The sequence below is a fragment of the Semicossyphus pulcher genome, unplaced genomic scaffold (genome assembly GCF_022749685.1).
Source record: "Semicossyphus pulcher isolate SPU_LCO1_2020_fin unplaced genomic scaffold, fSemPul1.0.p SCAF_18, whole genome shotgun sequence".
In the NCBI taxonomy this organism is placed as follows: domain Eukaryota; kingdom Metazoa; phylum Chordata; class Actinopteri; order Labriformes; family Labridae; genus Semicossyphus; species Semicossyphus pulcher.
This window is the reverse complement of record NW_027211691.1, coordinates 10,584,740-10,601,321: the sequence shown is the minus strand read 5'-3', so window position 1 is coordinate 10,601,321 and position 16,582 is coordinate 10,584,740. Positions and strand designations below refer to the sequence as shown.

The 16,582-nt window shown below is 42.9% G+C and overlaps 2 protein-coding genes across 2 annotated transcripts; one reads left to right on the top strand and one right to left on the bottom strand.

Moving 5' to 3' along the window:
- Window positions 1–45: 45 nt before the first annotated feature.
- LOC138595957 (arylamine N-acetyltransferase, pineal gland isozyme NAT-3-like) lies at window positions 46–1,086 on the top strand. The gene has a single exon (XM_069667501.1). The coding sequence runs from the start codon at window positions 46–48 to the stop codon at window positions 901–903; it is 858 nt and encodes a 285-aa protein (XP_069523602.1). The 3' UTR covers window positions 904–1,086.
- LOC138595956 (E3 ubiquitin-protein ligase MARCHF6) lies at window positions 1,073–16,353 on the bottom strand. The gene is made up of 25 exons (XM_069667500.1): window positions 16,010–16,353; window positions 15,417–15,516; window positions 13,439–13,512; window positions 13,072–13,215; window positions 12,455–12,527; window positions 12,168–12,336; window positions 11,651–11,834; window positions 10,978–11,039; window positions 9,738–9,770; window positions 9,565–9,616; window positions 9,389–9,447; window positions 9,219–9,299; window positions 9,017–9,085; window positions 8,732–8,806; window positions 6,548–6,682; window positions 6,253–6,473; window positions 5,954–6,091; window positions 4,362–4,584; window positions 3,789–3,858; window positions 3,358–3,539; window positions 3,116–3,250; window positions 2,853–2,942; window positions 2,615–2,747; window positions 2,134–2,269; window positions 1,073–1,627 (listed from the first exon to the last, which is right to left on the bottom strand). Exons 1-25 carry the CDS (start codon window positions 16,026–16,028, stop codon window positions 1,540–1,542), a joined length of 2,745 nt encoding a protein of 914 aa, XP_069523601.1. The 5' UTR covers window positions 16,029–16,353; the 3' UTR covers window positions 1,073–1,539.
- Between the last annotated feature and the right edge of the window lie 229 nt (window positions 16,354–16,582).

Genomic DNA, 16,582 nt, shown 5'->3' with positions numbered 1-16,582 from the left:
AGTAGATGAAAAAAGTACTGACGCTTTATCCCGAAAAAAGTGAAAATGACTTCCGTTGAAATGGACGTGAAGAGGTATTTGTGTCGCATTGGGTATTCTGGCTCTGTCGAGCCCAGCCTGCACGTGCTGCACTCGGTCCACCTCTGTCACCAAAGGTATGTCCCGTTCGAAAACCTCACGGTGCACAGCGGCGGGCGAGTTAATCTAGACCCCCCTCTTTTGTACGACAAGATTGTGAACCAGCGCAGAGGGGGTTTCTGCTTTGAGAATAACAGCCTCTTCTCGTGGCTGCTGCATGAACTGGGCTTCCAGGTGACTCTGCTCTCAGGTCAGGTGAGGAGTCTAAAGACAGGTTTCTACGGGCCCCCTTTTGACCATTTGGTCCTCATGGTGAGCCTGGATGGGAAGCGCTGGCTCTGCGATGTAGGGTTTGGTGGCCCGGGATTCAGTGTCCCCCTTTCATTGGAAACCAGCGGCCTCCAGGAGCTGGGACACCGAGTGTACAGGATCAGAAAGGATCTGGGGATGCATTTCCTGGAGTGGCAGTGCGAGGAGAACAGAGGGCCTGATGGAGAGTGGACAGAGATCTACAAGTTCACCCTTGAACCTCGCTGTCTGGAGGATTATGCAGAGATGTGCCAGTACCACCAGAGCTCTCCCTGCTCCATCTTCTTCTGCAAGTCCGTCTGCACTATGTTGAAGCCAGGAGGGAGGCTCACCTACATCGGCCGCAGACTGATCAGCACAACATTTCCAACAGAGGGAACAGAGCTGGAAACCACAACCAGGGAACTTGAAGATGAGGAGATCCCGGGTGTTCTAGCAGAGGAATTTGGAGTTGTGCTAAAATCTCCACTCATACCAAAGGATGAGGTTATAACACCACCACCTGTCATGTACTGATCATGCATGGGATAAATACAAGATCAATCGACTCAAGTATAGGCAAATCAATGTGCAACATATTCTCATTACGATAACTGCAGGCTTTGATTCCTGCAACACTCATGTTGATTTGGTTGTAGTAGTGTTGTTGCAAAGGTTGTAATTATGTTGTTAGACAAACGATAAATTGTCAGTTTGATTTAATAAATTATACATACACTTTTAAGATGTACAATGGTCATTGCATTAATCCACATCTGTCTCTTTTTTTAAGACAAAGTCTGCGTTCAAAGTATTTACACATGTACAATTATCAGGCAGCACTTTACAAAGCAAGGCATGAACGACAATACAGATGTTGAGCTTCAAATCAAACCTCTGACCCTCACCCTCCTGCCTACTCCGTCTGTCTTTAGGGGGGGTTGATGACTCAGCTGTCCCATGATTATAATACATTTTCCCTATCCCACCAATGATGGGCACGAAAAGGGAATTCAAGAAATTGAACGACATCCATCAAATCCACTGAGTTCCAGGGGAGATTTAAAAGGATTACGGTCCAGGGACTGAGTTGAAAATCAAAAAAGGGTTGGGGGGCAGGGTGTACGCAGGGTAACAGGTGAAAAAAATGTGGCAAATGTGTGACATAAAAATCTATTCTGCCACAGGGTTGGGAGGCGGGACCGAGCTCGCTCTTCCAGCTTTCCGTTCGTAGTTGACGAGCCTCTGTCCAACCAGGTACCTGGGAAGAGAGAGATCACCATTAATACTGTGATTTTTATTGTTTTCAGACCTTCAAGCACTCAAGTTAAAAAAATTTTCTACTTAAAATACCAAAAACATTTACACCAATAAGCAACAAACTTTAAAATACACATTAGCCCCTTATACACTGCCAGTTCAAGGCAGGATTATTTTTCCTGTTACGTTCCGTCGTCTATGTAAAATGCATGGAGGCGGAATGGTGGGGCGAAGTCGTTCCTCCTCTGAGCCGGCATCAGAGGTAGTAACAGGGGCAAACTGCAGAGCCGGCAGCGCCATGTTTGTGTATTTGAAGCAATTCCAGCATTCTGCAACGCTGGAATGCTACATAAAAACACACTGGGGCGGCTTTAGGCCAGTGTTGCTGGTTCAATGTAAAATGGCAAAGGCTGCATGAGGGTGGAGCTTTGTTACGGCACTAGGCGGAACTGCAGTGTAAAAAGGGCTACTGATTTTTACAGGTGTGTCTTAGCTAACAATCCTTACTTGTCGTTCTTGATGTGTTCGTAAAGGCGTTTAAACTGTCGTATCTGGAACGACAGGATGCCGATGAGCGAGACCACCATCAGGAGGAAAGGGTAGATTCTCCTCTGCATTAGAATCTCCATCTCTGGGGTGACTCCTGCAAAAGTAAAGCATTTCAGTTAGAAATTGTGGCAGTGAACGTCCCAGTCACCGCACCAGCTATCTGAGACAAGAAGGAACATGATATCTTGGGGACACCTTGTTATAATAATTTAATGGAAGCTTCAGTGCTCCAAGTGGGCGAGGCCAGCGCTTTTACAGCCCTTATTGGAAGCTTACTCAGCACTAAAAATGTATTTACTGATACTTGTCTCTGCAGTGCTGTAGTTTTGGCTTGAAAGATCTTAAGCTGAGTGGGTGAAATTAACAACCCATAAGAAAACGAAGAACAAATATGAACTAATAATCCTTAGAACTGATGTACACATGCTCAGACACTCACCTACAGCAGGAACAACCCCTGCAGCGATCACATACGGCACACACAGGGACAGCAGCAGGACTGAGATGACCGGAGCTGCCAGTTTGCGAATGATGAACTGGAGATCAATGTTGCGAATGCCATTTGCATAAACCTAAAGAAGAAAAGATACATTTACTCCACATGACATTTAGAAACGGGAGCATTAACTCTGCTTCTCCGACAGATATACAAACCCAAATCTCCATATTAAACCCACCTGTTCAATCACAGTCTTCAGCCACCACTGAGGGCCCATGAGAGTGATGGCAGCAATGATTTTGGCATGGAGCACTCCCAGAGCCCAGTCCTGTAGAGAGAGTAATGGATGGATATAAGAGCTGGGAATTATGGGACAACTCTAAGGAACACAAACAGGGTAAACAAACAAAAACAACACAACACCTGCAAGAATTATCCACTATATTTAAAGCATTTTAGACAGGGGAGAGACAGAGAGACGACCCAGACCCATAATCATACCTGCCAAGGGTAGAAGAGGGGTGTTTGGTCGAGGGGTACCCTCAGTGGAGCCACAATAACCAGTTCAAACAGCAAGCCCAGTAGCAGCGGGATGACTCCAGCGACCAGTAGAGCGACAACCAGGGTCTTCAGAATCTGCAAAGAGAGGGAATAAAATAAAAACAACTTATCATTGAATTATCAAAACCACTCTGCTTCAAAGTTTAGCCAGACAACAATAGAGGCTGCTCATAGATACCCACCATGAGCGTCCACTCCTGGACTTTGTGGAGGATAACGGTGCGGCCCTGGGGCATCCAGGCCAGCAACACAGTGACCCCGCGGATAGACAGCCAGCAGACATACAGGCCGCAGGCTGCTGTGTACAGCTCGTGGATTTTGGAGCTTCCTGTCCAGAAGGACATCAGCCAGCGCCCGGTGAACACTGAAGCACACCAAGACAAAACAAACACGACCACTTTTGAACTATTTTTATAGAGATCCTCCCTTTTAGAGATCCTGAGCTCTGGTTGACAAAGAAGTGAATAACTATTTCAGCTTGGACTTAAAAAGAAACCACTTAAACAGCAGAGACATGCATATAAATAGATTCACCCTTTAATTATGGTTTGGGTGTGAGTCTGGGAAGTTAAAAAACAAATTGCTGGTTGTACTTCAGGCTGTCACATCTCACCTGGTAGGGTTAGACACACCAGACTGGCCACAAGCAGCGTGATGCACATGAACGCTATGAGCAGCACAATCTAGGGAAAAAAGGACACAAGGTTAAGAATACAAGTACATGTAGTAAATTTAGCAGGCTGATTCTGATTCTTCATTGTTTGCAGTGCTGTACAGATGTTTCTATCATGTATTTTACAGTGCACGTGTAGATCAAAGCCTTTAACAGGGAGGAGGAGGATTGTAATGACCGGTTGAGTTAAGTTGTAGGCCTCAGATGTCAGAAAGTGGTACCTACGGTGTATCTAAGTTTGCAGAGGAAACCACAAATAATAGGTGGCTGTAGTATCTCTTCTTTTACAAGCAAAGGACTTAAAGGAAAAAAACTACTTTGTTTTAACATTTAACAAATATTTCGACTAAATGGAACTTAGTTTTGTGCATTATCAACCAGTTTGTGGCACCGATTACAGTACTTTTTCACTGCCTTCTATAAGCCAATCGTAATAATGCATACTGCAGAAACTTTACCAATAAAAAACAACAGTTATAGAAAATGCAGTGACTAATGTTTTGACTCCCCCACCCTGAAAGGGAAGCGGAGGGGTCTGTGGTACGGTTGGAATCCCACTGGTCCCCCTTGCTGCAGAATGGCCTGGTGGGCTGCATGCAGCCCCTCGCCGACAGCTGGGGCAGGGTTGTTGTTGTTGTTATGGTGACCGGGAGGAGGGTTGTTATTGTTGTTGTTGTTGACAGGCTGGTTGGCATCGTTGTCCTCCTGCTCCCCGAGGAGGTAGGAGTGGAGGTCACTGTGGAGGTAAAGATGAGTTATTGACAATTACTCTGAGAAAGGATATCAAGATCACAAATTAAAATACAAGTTATATTAAGACCGTGTTTTGTATGACTTAAGGAAAACAATCACAGTATCAAGAACAAATCACCATATATATATATAAAGTCTTTAAGAGTTAACTTTTCTAATTTGAGGACAAAGGGATGTGTGTTTAAGCGATATCACATGAGAAGGAGAGATGTTCTGATTATCATCACAGCTGTGATTCAGTCAAATAAGCATAGCCGTGAAGATATTCACTATAACATCCTGACCTCGAGTGTGACATTGCTTTAATACAAATAGTTGTAAAAAGCAATAATCAACAAAAGACAATTTTTTGCTCCAGCAACTGAAATAGTTCCACAACTTAACTTAAACTGGACTTTTGTTGCTAAGCAACCCAAACATTCTCCTGCACTCTGTGTCTACAGGTTACCACAGATCAGCTGCTTTTCATCATGTACATTTATCTGTTTGTTTTAATTGATCATGAACCAGTGAATAAGAGTCTGCTGTGTGATTCAGAGGTACCAGCTTGATCAATGTAGACTCACACACGGTGTGTCCGAAACCGCATACTATCATACTAATCATACTAATCATACTAATCATACTAACCATGACGTCAAAGAGAGTAATTCATGCATTCCCATCTCATAGTATGCAATTTTGTGTATGCGAGAAATGCCTGGATGTATACTAGACCGGCCCAGATATATGAGTATGAGACAGGAGCTCACTGGTTGTAACTCAACCGCCCCAAAATGCATTGCGGCTATTCAGCTTCTACTATGGCGGAGATGGACCGGAGATCAGACCGGACATACGTAAACGATTAAGTCACGTGATACGGAGAAGACGGCTCTGAGTACGATTCGAACGGCATCCTAATAGTCAGGTTAGTAGGCAGTATGCAGTACATACTGTTTGAGTATGTAGTAGGCAGTATGTTAGTATGCGGTTCGGACACAGCCACTGCTGTAATGTTAATTAACAGTATTCAGAACACCTGGCTGAGGCGGAGTGATACAAAGTGAAAAGTCCCAGTGATGTTGTTCTCTCTATCAGCACTCATGGAATGCCTCTTGTCCAATCAGATTACTTGGTCGAAACTAAGTGTTGTGTAATTGTATTCATCACAGTCCCTGTAACAGCCAACATCATTTAACGCTTCATGCAATTTGAGTAATGAAGATGGAGAAGAAAGAAAACAAATCATGCATTAAAAATTAAAAATGTTCTAGAGAAGTCAGCATTTCAAAGCTTAATATCATGATATTCAAGTGCATCACTATTTTCTTACACCTCTTATGTGTATATGTATTAAAATATTGACTTACAGTAAATATCCAGCGCTGACTGTCCAGGCTCTGACCAGGCCTTTGAGCCACTGGCGAGTGTGTCCCTGCTCCAACAGAGCCGGCAGCACAACCTGAAGTAATAATAGCTCCAGAGACAGCTCGCTGACTGGAGCGTCGCTGAGGGGAGAGAGGTGGATAGTTTAATAAAGCTGTTTGAACAATGTGCGCCAGGTCATGTACCACATGTTTACACAGAACAAGACTTCTGATCTCGGCTGGTTTGAGAGACTTCTGGGCATCTGTTTTCTCTTGTGTTATACGTCTTCTGTTAGCGTTACCTGTAGAGCATGACGTTGTATGGGAGGAAGGTGGGCAGCAGTAGTTTGATCAGCCTGATGGGAAGCCACAGCATGAGCAACACGATGGAGCCGAACACCACCACAGACAGGATGAAGCGCCGCAGGTGTCTGTAGATGGGAAGGTGAATCATCTCCTGCACCGGGTTAAAATCTGGGTCATTGAGGTTTCTCAGAAACCACAGCACCCCCGGCCTCAGCACCTGAAGGACAAACATGAATAAGAGTTAGCAGAATGTATAAACATTTCCCGACAGTAAAACCCTCAGGAACTTACCTCTCTGAGTAGAAGGATGAAAGAAGCAAAGTAGAAGACGTAAACCATTCCCACCAGCCAGTGCAGGAACATGGTGGTACCGGGGGCTGATTTAAAACTCAACTCTCTGTCTTTCAGGGAGGCGTCAAACATCTCCTGCAGGATGGGGAAAAACAAATGTTCAGTATTAAGATTGATTCAAATTTGAAGATGCCATTTACAACTTCTACAAACAGATTTGTAGAAGAGACAAAACTAGAAGCTCAATAAATGTGGGACAAACTGAAATGCATCACACAGTGTATTCCACACAGTCCATTTTAAGCCCAATTAGACTCCTTTCACGGCTGAACAGCTGCAGAGAAGGAGGAACATGGCTCCCTTCTGCTGCGTAAGCTCCCCCACCTGTTCAGAGGCAGGCTGACGGGCTTGTGAAAACATACCCACTCGCTTAGAAAAGAGCAGCATAGGTGGAGAAGCTAAGGTAGCCGCTGGAGGTGGAGGGGGGCTTTGTGCCTGTGCCAGCTAGCATCAAAGAGAGAACGCGCCGACACAGACTTACACATAAGGAGAGTGAGAGCAGCAACACAGAGGCATATGTGACTCTCCCAAATTGTCCAGGACAGTTTGTTTTCTGTTTTCCTGTGATATTAAATGTATGAACTGTGTCATCAGCAGCAGCTGGTCTGTGTTTATGCCGGACAACCCTGTTAAAAGCCACTTTAACAGACGCCTCTAAAGGGTAGAGGCTAATTCAGAAAATCTGCCACTGACATCATAGAGAACATGCATGCTATTTTAGGAAACGCTCCAAAAATATTCATCAGCATCTACTAGGGTTATCAAAATGTTCGCTACTTTTCGATACCATGTGTTTTAAAATGATACAATCTCCGTTATTTTTACGTTCGAATGCACAGAAAGGTACTGAAGCTGTAAAATCAACAACAGATCTACAGTCAGGGCTGCTGCCAGCAAAAGAAAGAGAGCGAGAGAGAGCAGCTGTGGTCGAGTGACATAGACAGGAAGTGAGGAGAGCGAGCGCTCTAAACAACAATTCAACACGCCTACACCTCCGTACAACCCCGCCGTACAACCCTGCACATGCGCGCAGGACGGTACAGGGTTTTGTTTTTACAGGCTGAAGTCGCGCTTCATCCTGACGGCATCTTGAGCTCTTTACAGCAACGACACAGCGAACTGTCCGGCAAATTAAAACGTGTTGTGAAGTCCCTTTTGATAGGATTGGTTTACCGAGATGTTGAGATAATGCACATTGCACTTTCTGCAAATTAATCTTGCCTGCCCATCTAGTCAATCAATAAATTCAATAGGAAACTGAAGTTGAAGTTATTAAATAAAGAAAAGTAAAATAAAGGGATCACAATGTTTAACATGGTTGTGGGCTTGTATTTACATAGCAGTCAAAGGCTTTCTACGCTTCACTGACGCGCAGCAGAAAAATAGATTTGACGTGTAAAATGAACGGAGCAGCAGAAAATTACTCGCGTATTACGCCCACCTCCCGTGCAGCATACACGGCTGGTGGAGATCGCAGCATTGAATAACATTGGAGCGTTTCTGTCCCGGCAAGCGCGTGTAAGAAATACGCTTCAAATACATTGCCTGTGTAGATTCCGCGTGAGCTCCACTGCCCAGCGATGGACGTCCAGAAATGTCCCAAAAACAGCAGGATAATATGAACAATAGAAATACAGATGAAAGGCAGATGCTCTGCAGATACAGACACCATCTCCCACTTCTTCTGGATTATGAGTGATGATTAAGTATTATTTTAATGTGGGTATTGGCGGGGAAAGTCCTGCTTATTAAGCACAAAACAGTATGTCGAATGAGCTGGTATGTGTGTAGTGACTTTATCTGTACCAGCACTGTGTGAACGTGGGAAATTAAAAAACGCCTTCTATTTTTGTTGCCATGGTATCGAAACAGGTGTCGAGTATTATTTTTTTAATTACTCGTATCGTAGTTGAAATTCTGGTATCGTGACAACCCTAGCATCTACATCAGCCAAGGACAAGAAATAAAATCCTCCTATTACCATGATGCCAATTTAAGGTTGGTTCTAAATCTCAACATAACCGAATAAAAATACATGTAGACATGGTGAAGGATGAGCTTTAAAAATACAACAATGAAAATGTCTGAGAGTAAAACAGACGACAAGAAGGGCAGGAGTCTTACTAGGGAGCAGATGTCGAGCCACCAGCCACAGATGAGTGGAAAAACACCGATCTCCACGACAACCAGCAGAGAGACCTGCAATAAAAGCAGAGAGTAAAATTTAACACCACATGTAGACAAATCAAAATCCATTAAATGTCCTGTTAGATGGACAAATCCATCTCTAGCCTGGGTGTGATTTCATTATTTCTATCCTCCAGCTTTGGGCTATAGGTTCAGCGTTAGGTTCAGGTCTTAAATCTCAGTTAAGTGAATCTTGCTGTTTCCACATCTTAAAGGTGTTACCTTGACAACAATGTAGCAGACTCCCAGGAGACGCCTGGAGCGCTGGAACCTGACCAGAGCAGCCAGTCCCTGAGACAGCCATTAAGGATCAACACAGCCTACACACACTGACACGTAACAGAATAAATTACACATGCTTGATCTCTCCTGTCCTAAAAATCTCTGAATCACAGGGGGATTGAGGGTGTTATAAAAAGGATACATGACAGAGGATGAGCGTCATGGCCAGAAGTATGTAGCCCACAATGGTTGTGATTAAGCCTTCAAAGTGGGAGGCCTGGACCTGAAGAACAAAGTTGTAGTCAAGCCATTGATTATGGTTGAAGAGGCACAAATCACATAATAACTATGATGGTGACAGAAGTTTCTTACATATTCCTCAAAGCCGAGACCCACAACAGAGAAGTGTCCGATGTGGTAGGGACAGAATGCTAAACGAGGAAAACAAATGCACAAAAACAAGGAAAAAACAGATTAAACAAACCGCACCTTTTACATAATAAACAAGAGTACACAAAAGATGAGATATTGGTATTTCATCAACTTACCAAAAACCAGGATGAAGAGTGTGTTGAGAGACACCACCCAAAACACGTGCTCCTACAAGACAAAGACACAAGTAAAGTAAAACTGGTAGGATTTTAGCGTTCAAATTTATCATTCTTGAAAATTGTAGTGTAAAAAACACAACAAAATGATTATTACTGATATAAAAACTTACCAAAAATACCAGAGAACCATCCAGGCCGAGCATCTAAAAAGGGAAAATGAGAGATATTTTCATGTGCATAGTAAATCCTCTATTATAGGGAGCTAATGCCATTAAGGTAGGAAAAAAATGCAATTTCACTCTGTGTGTTTGGAGGACGCTATCCTCTATTCAATGGGCCCTGTAAAACCATAAAACGCGTCATCTGGCGGAGGCAAGGGAGCTCGCTAAACTACACTTCCTCAATCTAGGATGCCCGCCTGTCATGCCATGTCTCTTTCAAAATCGTCAGGTTTGAAATGTAGACTGCAGACCCGAAGATTTTTTTGACGATCCGGTATGTTCGTCGTATTTCGGATTCTATACCGCTCAGAGCCATTGCCTGCAGCAAAACAGAAGCATTCAACTAGGGATGCACCGATACCTCATTTTTCCAGAACAAGTACAAGTACTTACATTTGGGAACTTGCCGACACCGAGTACCAATATGAGTACTAGGTCTGTCCCAACTACATTTATATTCATATACAAGGAGCCTCATTTACCTTCATTAGACTTTAAAAAACATCATATAATAAGAAACTGTGATGTAGACTTGCAGTGCTGAGAGGGGGAGAGCACAAGCACAGAGGGAGGGAGGGAGCGGATAATCACAGACTGAAGCGATGTAGCTTTTTGTATGACCATGAAGCCTGATGCTCCTCCACAGCTCTGTGTTTATCCGTGAAATATATGTATATAACTACACAGCAGACTGGAATCTGTTAACAGTGACAGACAGACAGAAAGATCTGCGTGATTAACACAGATTGACGTTATTAAATGTCTGTGTCCTCCCGGGCGCTGCATTATTATCAAATATGATTATGCATCGTTTGCAGTCCGCCCTCCTTTCATCATTATCGTTTATTTTTAAATATCTCCAAACTGCTGACATGCTCCTACTCCGCCTACCTGCTAAACTAACGGGAGGCTAACGTCAAGTACTTAAGCTCAGTATCCGTCCGAAACCCGATACTGGTATCGGTGCATCCCTATATTTAACTCCAGCGTCTCTTGCTCGCGAGGGAGGGAAGCAATGCATGTTGGGTGTTGTAGGAATGTAGAATGGGCGAAACCACGAGCTGTTTGTGCAACTTTCTCCACAGTTATGGCGCCAATTTCAAATATTATTGCTTCTATTGATTACAGAGAACAGTAGCTTTGACTTTTTCCAGGGGTATTTTGCTCCTTTAATGTCATGTAGAATTACCCTTTCCCAGGTGAGCTCCTCTGCTGCTCTGTCCCACTCCAAAGCATTCCAGTTCATGTCATCTATAAAGAGAGATATTTACTTGAGATACAATGATCTATACTTGTACAACAAAATACAGTATCTGTATGTACAGCACAAGGGGGGTCACATCCATTTCCTAATCGCTGTCAAAATAGAACCACATGTATCTAGTTGGTCAGACATTGCCCCGGCATCACAGTACACTAGGCAGAGACAGGTCAGCACTGATAGTGTGTTTGAGTTGGCTTTTAGCAAAAGAAAAAATACTTAAGTTGGCTGTTGTTGTTACATTATTAATTCTGTTCTGGGAAAATATATTAGCCACGAAGTGCAGAGCCAACCTATTTTGAGTTTTCCTCTGCAGTCAATTAGCTGTCATGACGCCCCACGGCGAGAATAATGGATGATACAATCACAATTCATTATTTGCCCCCCTTTTTTTAACCAAGCCTGCTGCAAAAATTAGCCCATAAATAAAGGTATGACAATACAAATGAGTGTGGTATGAGTGCCTCTCGGTAGCATTTGGAGACAAGGTTGTATCATCCTCGAATGTATAAATCATTACGATGCAAACTCAACATCTCATACATTGTGGGTATTTTACATCAACACTAAACTAAATAACAGTTTCTTATCATATTCCAACCTTGTGCTCCATTGTTGGGATCTGCATCTTCAGCTGCTGCTCCCTCCTCTTCTTCCAGCTCGGGGTCATCACCCTGGTCTGGAGGGACATCAGGGGGCTCTGGCTCTGCTTCATTCTGTGCTGGTGGATCAGCGGGAGCTGGCTGGGCTGCAGGGGGCTCATCAGCTGCTCCCTGGCCTGCAGCCTGAGGGTGAGGCAAGAGGGAGAGGACAGTGAGTGTGTATGTGTGGGATTATGATTGGTTTGTCAGGGAAGGATACTGCCCAGTCGAGGTATGGGTTCAGGTAGGATATGTTATCTTAATTATGCACACAGTGATACAAGACACAAAACCACAATCGATATCTTCATTCTACACGTGGTGTGTTTAATGTTTTGCTAAAAGAACTGACCAACATGAAGATAATCCTAAAAGGCAGTGTAGCAAAACAATTCTTCCCTTCAAATGTTTTTTATTGTCATTTTTTCAAACAAAAAATATCTCTTTGCCTCACTGATCACCACTCAAGCAAAGTACCTCATTGGCCTGACCGGCTGCGTTCGGCGGAGGCGGCTGGTGCTGCTCTAACCACTGCGGAGCTCCACCGTGGACGATCTGTTCTCTGAGCCACACCAGGCTGATAAACGCACACAGCGTGCAGGTGACCACGAAGCAACCCTGTAGACAATCTGCAAGCAGGTTTTCTCTGAAGGAGCACAAAATAAACAAATATAAACAAACAGAAACAATTAAATTATTATTAATTTAAGCATAATTTTCCATGCTTGTGTGTTGTGCTGGAGAATGCAGGTATCATCACTCACGTGGAGAGCATGTCCAACGGCAGTGTCAAAAGAGAGCTCACAGAGCCTGTAAACAGACACTTGTATATGCGACCTGAGGCAGACAGACAAGATGAATGAGTGTGGTTTTGCTCTTAAATAGTTAAAACATGCATAAAATGCTGCATTGCAACAACTTACATAACATGTGAAACGTAAATAGACCTGGCTTACATTGTTTACATTGAGTACTGAGGGGGATTTACATATCCTGGACTTCACACATTATCGCCTGTCGTGTAGCATTCCTAAGCTGTAATTCTCTTGATCGTGTTAAACCATGAATATGGGCTAATGTGTAAGGCTTACATTGTAGATACCTCATATAAAACTGTGTTATGTGCTTCATGTGTGCACATACTAGGACTGAACAGGACATGTGAATTTACACAGTCAAACAACAGTATAATGACTTTTAAATCTACTGAACAAACTTGTCAGATAAAATTAGGTAAAACTAATTAGCCCTCATTGCTTTGATGAATCCATTTATAAAGGGAGGACTTATTTAAATCACATGTTAAAGGTAAACAGCTAATTGGGAGTGTAAGAAAGGTGTAATCCAGTATTTAGGAGGACGTCACTTTGGCACTACTTACATGCAGTGAGAGGAACCACCCCGAGCCATGCGAAGGCCACCAGTGTGTAATGGAACCAGTAGCGGATGGCTGTGCCCACACTGGTCAGCAGGCCGGCACATATGTCCTGGATGGGCAGACGTGAGGGCATGTCTGGGGAGTAGACTTAGAAGAAAGAGGGACAAAAGTGAACTCGACACATTGAAACATTAATTATGAGTCATAATTTTGTGTGTCAACAAAACAATTTACTTTGAATTAACAAATAATCGTGCATTAAAGGACTACAAAAAAGACCCACATGGCTCCGTCTGCAAGGTTTCTTTAGGACGCTTGAGGCTGTTTAATATGTTTAAGTGGATAATCCATCAATGTCACGAGTACTTACTCGGTGTGAAAGCAAATCTGTGCTTGCATAATTCGCAGTACTCCTTCCTGCTGTGCTTCAGCCACTGGACCAAACTGTAAAGCAAAACATGTGGACTGTCAAAAGTAGTGCAAAAATGTGACAGCAGAAAACATGAGCTGGTGAAGAATGTATATGTTTGCATCATGTCATTTTGCAGGTGCGAACTTGGGGAGAGATATTGGAAAATGTGGACATCAGTTGTGATTAAGATCAATTAAACACCCACATTTAAAATACTAAAATATTAAAGAGCAGATAAATATTTGTATGTGGTCAAATTCGAAATGTCAAAAGCTGATTTCAACAGATATTATTGGCCCCTACTTCGGGCATTTACACACATGTACCCTCTATGTGCAACAACTTAGTTTGAACTGGATTCATCTGCATACTGTCAATAGAAACAACCGATTTAAACCAGTGTGGGATGCTTATTTCAAAGATAAAGGTCATACATAATCTTCTTCACAAATACCATGCTTAAACTACAAGGATATGATGTGATGAAGACGGAGGCTCAGCTACCATGACCTCGCAAGGACCCAACAGACACCGTCTTATCATGCATTTCTGCAAACCATATTTTATTCATGTTAAAAAACTCTGGGCATATCTGTAATTTCTGAGCTGATTTGTGCTCGCATGCTGACATAATAACATCCCAGATCGCTGTTACATAGAATAGACTCTGGGATTAACAGCACGGTTATGTAAGGAAGCCGTTTCACCAGCCGATTCCAACACATATGACAGCATTAAAGAACTGTCATGAGACCGACACACGTAACAGGTCTGTACTTGAGTTTTAGATTCATCTTGCATCACTCCAGGTTCCCACTGATGAAAAATGTACAAGGTCTGATGTACCATAACTCAACAGGACATTGATTCCCCTCTGTGACGGAACAAATTTTACACCTTGTTCAGTTCAGATGAGCTGTGCTGAGACTGTAAACTTATCTGAAATGGCCTGTTTTACGCAAAGAAATGCTAATCTCTGACGCAACACTGAACAATGACATTCCAGCAATCTATAGTACTTAGTGGACCTGCTACTTGAGTGGGGGTAAGTCTGTATTTAAAGTTTTAAATCAAGAGAAAATACGATAGAAATAGTCTAGAATTTTGCTGCAGCCTATATACGCTAACTCCAACTACGCTATCCAAACACAAATGGCTACTATTCTAATCTTTGTGCGAGTGACTCTGATCTAAAATGAATACACAGAGTGGTTCAACAATTGCCACAGAACAATCCAGGCCTCCTGCCGGGGGATTTCCATGCACCTGACCCTTTTGTAACCCATGTTGGTCAAACACAGGGCAGATGAGAGAGCAGCACAATCCCAAAACTACCTGCAGGGCCTGTTATTGTTCACCTTTGCCACCTATCGAAATAATAACAGGCAATGCCGATGACACACCTTGTTATCCAATTACTTAGCAATCACCTTGAAGTACAACATATCACCTAACTGCAACAATCCTATTATAATGTACGCATGTACACACAGATCCAGGTTTCTTTTTTTAGACAATTAGACTAAAAACAACCTCTGTGACACAGACTTAAAAAAAACAAACACATTGAATTTTCCTGGCTGTATTTCCTGAGGACACTGTGCTAGAGTACATACCACCAGTATAGCAGAAACCATGTGGATTGAAAGAAATATAAATAAGTCAAATATTCAACCGTTCTTTTAAAAAACGCAAAAACATGGTTGAATAAAACCTACAAAATCAGTTGACCACAATTTTTGCAGCGTGTGTGAGGGAGGTAAATATAAACTACGGTTTAGAAAGACTAAATTAACAGCGTCCAACCTAAACCTTTAATTATATTAGTGTCAATAGTTTTCTGAGCAATTATTGTATGAATGTTTAATCAAATGCTAAGTGTTGTGGGGGGAAGGGAGGTCACAGTAATGACAACAGAAGAGCCAAACACACTTACCATTCTTGGTGAATAAACTTGATACTGCCAGTGCAGACACAGGGATGGTACAGGGGTTTGTCTGGGGTCCCCTCTGAGCGGCACACACGACAAATATCCGCTGCACACACAAATAACAAGTCAATAAGGATATGACACCCATTGCAAAAGCAAAACAAGCCAGGGATATGCAGACAGACAGTAGGGTGGCAGGTGGTAGTTGACAGGTGTCTTTTTGGATGGAGAAATCTAACGCATGAGCATAAAGTCGGTCACGTTAGATACTTAGATAAGTTAGAGGAAGTAGGGTTCTGGAGACTTATGCTTATCTATATGACCATATATCAGGAGACTGATGACATCACAGGTAACCCTTTCCTCGCTCGTTACTTCACATTAGCTCTTACATTGAGCTCGGCTGCATTAAAACAACGTTTGCAAGTCAACCTGCATATTCCTGAATTGTCCTCGCGTTGCACTGACAACATATGAAGCTATGCTATGAAGCTAAGTTAACGACTAGCAGGCCAGCTCAGCAGCAGACGTAGCTCTCTGCGTGATGCTCACGAGCTAACGCTGATTATTAAACTCAAGCGACACCTTTGGTTATTTACCTTCTTCAGCAGTATCCATGTTGTTCGCTAAGCACCAGTCACCGTTTCTTCCAGGAATACTTCGCGCAGCGGACCCATCCACGGCACAGACGATGTATCGTTTGGCTAGCTGCTTTAAGCTAGCGAGACGAGTATATCCTTATGTGTCGGATGCATTAAAATCATAAAATGGTTCCCCCACAGACTGAAAACTATCGCTTCATTTGTTTTGTCCTCTAACATCCAGCGTATGCTCAACACTAAACATCGGATTATATATTAACGGTGTATTTCTCATGTAAAACAATAAACTTGAAAAACGTTACATCCTCCGTGTTGCTGAAATGACAGTTTAACCTGGGAGACAAATGGCTAGCTGAGCTAACGCATGCGCCGACGTCACTGCTATCTCCTGTCACAACAGTTTCACTTTACAGCAGCGGTTCTGGATTTACGGCAGGGGAAAGTTCCGTAACAACCGTCACGTGGGACGTGAAGGGAAGGCCAGAAAATCAATATCTTTTTTATATATATTATTAAATATAAAATGATGTGAAATAACATATTCACACAATAAATGTGTCCTGTCACAAC